Source organism: Nerophis ophidion, linkage group LG08 (genome assembly GCF_033978795.1).
Source record: "Nerophis ophidion isolate RoL-2023_Sa linkage group LG08, RoL_Noph_v1.0, whole genome shotgun sequence".
Lineage (NCBI taxonomy): Eukaryota > Metazoa > Chordata > Actinopteri > Syngnathiformes > Syngnathidae > Nerophis > Nerophis ophidion.
Genome location: NC_084618.1, coordinates 9,422,832 through 9,432,589, shown reverse-complemented (window position 1 = coordinate 9,432,589; position 9,758 = coordinate 9,422,832). Strand labels below are relative to the sequence as shown.

General features: G+C 42.2%; 1 protein-coding gene across 1 annotated transcript; it reads left to right on the top strand.

Annotated features, from left to right (window-relative positions):
- The first annotated feature begins 396 nt into the window (after positions 1 to 396).
- LOC133557286 (cytochrome c oxidase assembly factor 3 homolog, mitochondrial) lies at positions 397 to 9,511 on the top strand. Its single transcript, XM_061907640.1, has 2 exons — positions 397 to 653; positions 9,186 to 9,511. Exons 1-2 carry the CDS (start codon positions 458 to 460, stop codon positions 9,281 to 9,283), a joined length of 294 nt encoding a protein of 97 aa, XP_061763624.1. The 5' UTR covers positions 397 to 457; the 3' UTR covers positions 9,284 to 9,511.
- The last annotated feature ends 247 nt before the right edge of the window (positions 9,512 to 9,758 follow it).

Sequence of the window (9,758 nt, the reverse complement as noted above, 5' to 3'; positions counted from 1 at the left end):
GCCGTAGGCTTATTAAGATTCATCAAACAACTTAAATTTGGAACACAGCATCATCGTTTTCACAGCTTTTTTGTTGTTAGAGGTAGAGAGCGTTTTAATTTAAAGTTCCAGATCTTTATTAAAGGCACAAAAGATAGGACGGGTATTAAGAAACTTACATTTATGAATATAAAACTTAGCCAATAAAATAATGAGGTTGCAAAGGTAGAATTCCTTTTCAAATTTTTGTTCATACAGTGTAAAACCAAAAATCACATCTTTAAAGTAAAGCACAAATTTGTCATAAATATTGTCCAGGATGAATCAGTGGAAAAAGTTTGGACACCCCTGCCTTACAACATGAGTGAACAGATCTGACAACACCCTGGATGTGCCCCGCCCACCTTGTCGCCGTGACGTCACTCCCCGGCCCGATGCTTTGGAAGTCTGCGAAACAGCCCGCTTAGGCAACGCAAACATGGCGGAGAAGACGCCGAAGGAGCCCGACGCTGCCTACGCGGAGAGGATAGTCCCCGACAAGGCCAACCTGACCAACGAGCAGATGCACTTCATCAGGCGGGTGGAGCTCGAACAGTGGAAGAAGAAGAGCCATAAGATGAAGGCGCGGAACGTGCTGACGGCGGTCGCCATCGGAGCCCTGGTGGCGGGCATATGTATCCTTCATGCGGGCAAGGTTACTCCTGCAACTTTAGCATGATGACTTCCTGCAACTTTAGCATGCTGACCTTAGACTTAGCATCATGTTTGTGTGTATCCTGCTAACATGCCTCCACTCTGACAGCACAATACACTGTCATTCATCTAGCATGCTCATGTTAGCATGGGCTTACCAGGAAGCAACGCGTGAGTGAACTTCATGAACTCTTAAATAACTTAAAGACCTACTGAAAGCCACTACTAGCGACCACGCAGTCTGATAGTTTATATATCAATGATGAAATATTAACATTGCAACACATGCCGATACGGCCGCTTTAGTTTACTAAATTGCAATGTTAAATTTCCCGCAAAGTGTCATGTTGAAAACGTCGCGTATGCGTGACGTCACGGGTTGTAGCCGACATATTAGCCCAGCACCACTTACGGCTAAAAGTTGTCTCTTTTCATCGCATAATTACACAGTAATTTGGACATCTGTGTTGCTGAATCTTTTGCAATTTGTTCAATTAATAATGGAGACGTCAAAGAAGAATGCTGTTGGTGGTTTAGCACCGAAACGCAGCCGGTGTTTCTTTGTTGTGAAGCTTTAACACAGAGCGGTCAAGCGAACATGTTTCTCTACGTCAACCAGCAAGTTTTTGGATGGGAAAATTGTGATATTAAGTCGGCCCTTACCGGAGACTTCAGTGGATTATGCGACCTCATCCTGCAGCTCAAAAAGGCAGCGGTGAATTTGGCTCCTCGGCTTCTCTCAGAGACACTGGCGTTCACCGCAGCCATCTGACTTTCAGGTATGACTTTACAATCTGAAGTGAAGTGAATTATATTTATATAGCGCTTTTCTCTAGTGACTCAAAGCACTTTACATAGTGAAACCCAATATCGAAGTTACATTTAAAGCAGTGTGGGTGGCACTGGGAGCAGGTGGGTAAAGTGCCTTGCCCAAGGACACAATGGCAGTGACTAGGATGGCGGAAGCGGGAATCGAACCTGCAACCCTCAAGTTGCTGGCACGGCCACTCTACCAACTGAGCTATGCCGCCCCTAAAACACTATTAAAACATTAAGCAGATAAGGGATCTTCCAGAATTATCCTAGTAAATGTGTCTAATTACAACTGAATCGCTTCCACTGGAGCCGTCGCCTTTTTTTTTTTTTTGTGCCTCACTCTTAACTTTCCTCATCCACGAATCTTTCATCCTCGGTCAAATTAATGGGGAAATTGCCGCTTTCTCAGTCCGAATCGCTCTAGCTGCTGGTGGCCATGATTGTAAACAATGTACAGATGTGAGGAGCTCCACAACCCGTGACGTCACGCGCACATCGTCTGCTACTTCCGGTACAGGCAAAGCTTTTTTATTAGCGACCAAAAGTTGCCAACTTTATCGTGGATGTTCTCTACTAAATCCTTTCAGCAAAAATATGGCGAAATGATGAAGTATGACACATAGAATGGACCTGCTGTCCCCGTTTAGATAAAAACATCTCATTTCAGTCACAAAAAAAATCGATTTCCATCCGTAACGCAATTCTTATTAAACACGGTCCTAAATCAGTTCATGGATTTTTTTTAAAAACAAACATTTTATCACCTGTCTCTACTTCCTCCTTGCACATGTGCGTCAGCAGCCAAGGTTAGCGTGTGTAAAAGTGTTTTATTATGATTTATACACCAAATCATCTGTTTGAGTCAAGAATCAAGTCTTAAATGAATTTGTCACCCCAGAAATAGGATTCAAATGGGTTATGGGTTATACTTTTTTATTAATATCTGGATATTTTAGGCCATCAATCAATCAATCAATGTTTACTTTTATAGCCCTAAATCACTAGTGTCTCAAAGGGCTGCACAAACCACAACAACATCCTCCTCAGTAGGCCCACATAAGGGCAAGGAAAACTCACACCCAGTAGGACGTCGGTGACAATGCTGACTATGAGAAACCTTGGAGAGGACCGCATATGTGGATAGTTTGCCTTAGCCTTGAATGAACACGTGATGCATATAATGACAGCAGTATGATGATTCTGTGTCTACATTCAAACATTCTTCTTCACGCTGCATTAAAGGCCTCCTGAAATGAGATGTTCTTATTTAAACGGGGATAGCAGGTCCATTCTATGTGTCATACTTCATCATTTAAATGATAAATGGGTTGTACTTGTATAGCGCTTTTCTACCTTCAAGGTACTCAAAGCGCTTTGACACTACTTCCACATTTACCCATTCACACACACATTCACACACTGATGGAGGGAGCTGCCATGCAAGGCGCCAACCAGCACCCATCAGGAGCAAGGGTGAAGTGTCTTGCTCAGGACACAACGGACGTGACGAGGTTGGTTCTAGGTGGGATTTGAACCAGGGACCCTCGGGTTGCGCACGGCCACTCTCCCACTGCGCCACGCCATTATGTGGCGATATTATTTGGCGATATTGCCATATTTTTTGCTGAAAGGATTTAGTAGAGAACATCGACGATAAAGTTTGCAACTTTTGGTCGCTAATAAAAAAGCCTTGCCTGTACCGGAAGTAGCAGACGATGTGCGCGTGACATCACGGGTTGTGGAGCTCCTCACATCTGAACATTGTTTACAATCATGGCCACCAGCAGCTAGAGCTATTCGGACAGAGAAAGCAACAATTCCCCCATTAATTTGAGCGAAGATGAAAGATTTGTGGATGAGGAAATTTAGAGTGAAGGACTAGGGAAAAAAAAGGCGATTGCATCGAGAGCAATTCAGATGTTATTAGACACATTTCCTGGGATAATTCTGGATAATCCCTTATCTGCCTATTGTTTTAGTGAGATTATACAGTACCTAAAGTCGGAGGGGTGTGGCCACGGGTGTATTGACGCCAGAGTCTCTCAGGGAAGTCACGCGCTGCAGCAGGACGAAGCTCCGCTGTTGTCTCCGGTAAGACCACAATTATCTCAGCGAAAACTGCCGGTTGTTTGACCGCTCTGATCCATAGTAAAGCTTCATCTTTGGGAATTTTAAACAAGGAATCACCGTGTGTTTGTGTGGATAAAGGCTAAAAGCTTCCCACCTCCATCTTTCTACTTTGACTTCTCCATTATTAATTGAACCAATTGCAAAAGATTCAGCAACAATACACCGCTTCCCACCTACATCTTTCTTCTTTGACGTCTCCATTATTAATTGAACAAATTGCAAAAGATTCAGCAACAATACACAGCTTCCCACCTACATCTTTCTTCTTTGACGTCTCCATTATTAATTGAACAAATTGCAAAAGATTCAGCAACAATACACCGTTTCCCACCTACATCTTTCTTCTTTGACGTCTCCATTATTAATTGAACAAATTGCAAAAGATTTAGCAACAATACACCGCTTCCCACCTACATCTTTCTTCTTTGACGTCTCCATTATTAATTGAACTAACTGCAAAAGATTCAGCAACAATACACCGCTTCCCACCTACATCTTTCTTCTTTGACGTCTCCATTATTAATTGAACAAATTGCAAAAGATTCAGCAACAATACACCGCTTCCCACCTACATATTTCTTCTTCTTTGACGTCTCCATTATTAATTGAACAAATTGCAAAAGATTCAGCAACAATACACCGCTTCCCACCTACATCTTTCTTCTTTGACGTCTCCATTATTAATTTAACAAATTGCAAAAGATTCAGCAACAATACACCGCTTCCCACCTACATCTTTCTTCTTTGACGTCTCCATTATTAATTGAACAAATTGCAAAAGATTCAGCAACAATACACCGCTTCCCACCTACATCTTTCTTCTTTGACGTCTCCATTATTAATTTAACAAATTGCAAAAGATTCAGCAACAATACACCGCTTCCCACCTACATCTTTCTTCTTTGACGTCTCCATTATTAATTGAACTAACTGCAAAAGATTCAGCAACAATACACCGCTTCCCACCTACATCTTTCTTCTTTGACGTCTCCATTATTAATTGAACAAATTGCAAAAGATTCAGCAACAATACACTGCTTCCCACCTACATCTTTCTTCTTTGACGTCTCCATTATTAATTGAACAAATTGCAAAAGATTCAGCAACAATACACTGCTTCCCACCTACATCTTTCTTCTTTGACGTCTCCATTATTAATTGAACAAATTGCAAAAGATTCAGCAACAATACACCGCTTCCCACCTACATCTTTCTTCTTTGACGTCTCCATTATTAATTGAACAAATTGCAAAAGATTCAGCAACAATACACCGCTTCCCACCGACATCTTTCTTCTTTGACGTCTCCATTATTAATTGAACAAATTGCAAAAGATTCAGCAACAATACACCGCTTCCCACCTACATCTTTCTTCTTTGACGTTTCCATTATTAATTGAACAAATTGCAAAAGATTCAGCAACAATACACAGCTTCCCACCTACATCTTTCTTCTTTGACGTCTCCATTATTAATTGAACAAATTGCAAAAGATTCAGCAACAATACACCGCTTCCCACCTACATCTTTCTTCTTTGACGTCTCCATTATTAATTGAACAAATTGCAAAAGATTCAGCAACAATACACCGCTTCCCACCTCCATCTTTCTTCTTTGACGTCTCCATTATTAATTGAACTAACTGCAAAAGATTCAGCAACAATACACCGCTTCCCACCTACATCTTTCTTCTTTGACGTCTCCATTATTAATTGAACAAATTGCAAAAGATTCAGCAACAATACACTGCTTCCCACCTACATCTTTTTTCTTTGACGTCTCCATTATTAATTGAACAAATTGCAAAAGATTCAGCAACAATACACAGCTTCCCACCTACATCTTTCTTCTTCTTTGACGTCTCCATTATTAATTGAACAAATTGCAAAAGATTCAGCAACAATACACCGCTTCCCACCTACATCTTTCTTCTTCTTTGACGTCTCCATTATTAATTGAACAAATTGCAAAAGATTCAGCAACACAGATGTCCAAAATACTGTGGAATTATGCCATTAAAGCAGACTACTTATAGCTGGGATCGGGCTACAACCCCGACGTTTTCAACACGACACTTAGCGGGAAATTAAAAATTGTAATTTAGTAAACTAAAGCGGCCGTATTGGCATGTGTTGCAATGTTAATATTTCATCGTTGGTATATAAACTATCGCTAGTAGTGGCTTTCAGTCGGCCTTTAAAGAGGGATCATATTTTAGGGCACCAAGACAAGTTAGAGGAGCACCAAGACAAATATTATTGTCCACACCGGTCTCCATCTAAACACAGCAGTGTGCTATTGAACACATGGCGGGAGGCGAGGGAAAAGACTGTAGTGTACCGGAAGAGTTGGTGCTGCAAGGAATTCTGGGAATGTGTTGTGTTTATGTTGTGTTACGGTGCAAATATTCTCCCGAAATGTGTTTGTTATTGTTGTTGAGTGTGGTCTCACTATATGGCACAGGTTTATGACAGTGTTGGTGTTGTTTATACGCCCACTCTGTATGGCTGTTGATTAAGTTTACTCCGAGGGGACACGCAGGAGTGAGATTAAGGTTAGAACTCCATGATTTATAAGCCAAACGAGGACAGCGTAAAGGAGAGGGTGTTACTAACCGTCTGTAATGTAACCGCTAATTATCATATAGCTGTTGATTAATATATGCATTGTCCATTAACAAGTTCAAAGTCAAGGTGTTGCCGCTAATGTTGGTCAATTTTTAGGGCATTACGGCAGCAAATGAGAGGGCGGTCGTGGATGTTGCTGTGGTTCAATTCCAGCCCAGCAGTTTTAACACTATGGGCTATTAGCTAGTGATTAATAACACTGGCTATTAGCTAGCAATCAACAACACTGGCTATTAGCTAGCTATTAACGGCACTGGCTATTACTTAGGGATTCGGGACACTGGCTATTAGCTTGCAATTAACAGCACTGGTTGCTAGGTAGCAATTAACAGCATTGGCTATTACCTGGCGATTAACGGCACTAGTAATTAGCAGCACTTACAATTAACGCCGCTGGCTATTAGCTAGAAAGTAACGGTGTTGGATATCAACAAGCGATTAGCAACGCTGGCGAGTTGCGACACTGGCTATTAATTAGCAATTATCAACTCGCTACTAGCTAGCAATTAACAACGCTGGCTATTAGCTAACGACACTGGCTATTACCTAGTGATTAGTGACACTGGCTACAAGCTTATAATTAACAACACTGGTTGCTAACTCGCGATTAACAGCATTGGCTATTAGCTGGCGATTAACGGCACCAGCTATTGGCTAGCAATTAGCAGCACTTGCAATTAACGCTGCTGGCTATTAGCTAGCAAATAACGGTGTTGGATACTAACAAGCGATTAGCATCACTGGCGAGTTGCAACACTGGCTATTAACTAGCTATTATCAGCTCTGGCTATTAGATAGCAATTAACAACGCTGGTTATTAGCTAGCTATTAATGGCACTTGCTATTAGTTTACAATTAACAACAGTGATTGCTAGCTAGCGATTAACAGCATTGGCTATTAGCCCGTGATTAACGGCACAAGCTATTGGCTAGCAATTAGCAGCACTTGCAATTATCGCCGCTGGCTATTAACTGTCAAATAACGGTGTTGGATATCAACAAGCGATTAGCAATGCTGGCCAGTTGCGACACTGGCTATTAATTTGCGATTATCAGCTCTGGCTATTGGCTAGCGATTAATAGAACTGGCTATTGGCTAGCAATAACAGCGCTAATGATGCTATGACCTAGTGCTTAACTGCGCTAGCGCTTAAGGGTGCTGTCTATTATCTGGCGATTAACGGCACTAGCTATTGGCTAGCAATTAGCAGCACTTGCAATTAACGCCGCTGGCTATTAGCTAGCAAATAACGGTGTTTGATACTAATTAGCGATTAGCATCACTGGTGAGTTGCAACACTGGCTATTAACTAGCTATTATCAGCTCTGGCTATTGGCTAGCAATTAACAACGCTGGTTATTAGCTAGCTATTAATGGCACTGGCTATTGGTTTACAATTAGCAACAGTGGTTGCTAGCTAACGATTAACAGCATTGGCTATTGGCTAGCAATTGGCAGCACTTGCAATTATCGCCGCTGGCTATTAGCTAGCAAATAACGGTGTTGGATATCAACAAGCGATTAGCATTGCTGGCCAGTTGCGACACTGGCTATTAATTTGCGATTATCAGCTCTGGCTATTGGCTAGCGATTAATAGAACTGGCTATTGGCTAGCAATAACAGCGCTAATGATGCTATGACCTAGTGCTTAACTGCGCTAGCGCTTAAGGGTGCTGTCTATTATCTGGCGATTAACGGCACTAGCTATTGGCTAGCAATTAGCAGCACTTGCAATTAACGCCGCTGGCTATTAGCTAGCAAATAACGGTGTTTGATACTAATTAGCGATTAGCATCACTGGTGAGTTGCAACACTGGCTATTAACTAGCTATTATCAGCTCTGGCTATTGGCTAGCAATTAACAACGCTGGTTATTAGCTAGCTATTAATGGCACTGGCTATTGGTTTACAATTAGCAACAGTGGTTGCTAGCTAACGATTAACAGCATTGGCTATTGGCTAGCAATTGGCAGCACTTGCAATTATCGCCGCTGGCTATTAGCTAGCAAATAACGGTGTTGGATATCAACAAGCGATTAGCAATGCTGGCCAGTTGCGACACTGGCTATTAATTTGCGATTATCAGCTCTGGCTATTGGCTAGCGATTAATAGAACTGGCTATTGGCTAGCAATAACAGCGCTAATGATGCTATGACCTAGTGCTTAACTGCGCTAGCGCTTAAGGGTGCTGTCTATTATCTGGCGATTAACGGCACTAGCTATTGGCTAGCAATTAGCAGCACTTGCAATTAACGCCGCTGGCTATTAGCTAGCAAATAACGGTGTTTGATACTAATTAGCGATTAGCATCACTGGTGAGTTGCAACACTGGCTATTAACTAGCTATTATCAGCTCTGGCTATTGGCTAGCAATTAACAACGCTGGTTATTAGCTAGCTATTAATGGCACTGGCTATTGGTTTACAATTAGCAACAGTGGTTGCTAGCTAACGATTAACAGCATTGGCTATTGGCTAGCAATTGGCAGCACTTGCAATTATCGCCGCTGGCTATTAGCTAGCAAATAACGGTGTTGGATATCAACAAGCGATTAGCAATGCTGGCCAGTTGTGACACTGGCTATTAATTTGTGTTTATCAGCTCTGGCTATTGGCTAGCGATTAACAGAACTGGCTATTAGCTAGCAATAACAGCGCTAGTGATGCTATGATGTAGTGCTTAACTGCGCTAGCGCTTAAGGGTTCTGTCTATTATCTGGCGATTAACGGCACTAGCTATTAGCTAGCTATTAACGGGACTGGCTATTAACTAGCAATAAACGGAGGCTGCTTTTTAGCTCGCTGCTAGCTAGCCAATTCCGCAGTTTTGAACCACCATGTCTTGCGTCAACAAGTAACAACTCGCAGAAATAGAAAGTGATTGTTTCCTCACCAAATGTTGACTTTTCACTGTCCTTAACCGCCCGCTCCCGCGTCAGACGGCTACACCTTCTACTCCGTCTCCCAGGACCGCGTCATGGAAGAACTGGATGAGGAGGCCAAGCGTGCCAGAGCGCCAAAGACGGGCGCCAACTGAGTCCTCGTGCGGACACACGGCGGCCATGCTGGACTCTTCACTCGGGACGGACTGTTGTCCAACTGGACGTGGACCTGCCGGGAAACACGACCGCAGACCAACACAAATTGAAATCTGAAGTGACCTTTAAGGGCAGCCAACACAAATGACAAAATGTTGCATGTGACTTTATTTATGTTTTTTTTGTTGAATAATAAAACAACACAAGTAGTGGTTTTTACGACCCCAGCAACGCTTTTATTCAACAGTTTTTATCCGAGGCTAGAAGGGACATCAAGTGCAGAAATGTCAAGAAAGAGGAAGAAAGGCACAGATTGAGCACAGCAGCTTCACAAACTCAACATTTACATTCTTTTTATGGGATTATTTTTTTGTTATCAATACCTGTATGCTCGTGGTGCGTTCACTGTCCTGTGTGTGGTGGGATATTTGAGTTCTCAAGGCACATTTACAAGCTTGTTAGAGATGTCTTCAA

What these genes read in the sequence shown, in the direction of transcription:
- LOC133557286 (XM_061907640.1), top strand. Translation starts at nt 458, where the DNA reads ATGGCGGAGAAGACGCCGAAGGAGCCCGACGCTGCCTACGCGGAGAGG. An exon ending in AGCCCTGGTGGCGGGCATAT is followed by an intron (nt 654 to 9,185) that starts GTATCCTTCATG and finishes CTCCCGCGTCAG; the next exon opens with ACGGCTACACCTTCTACTCC.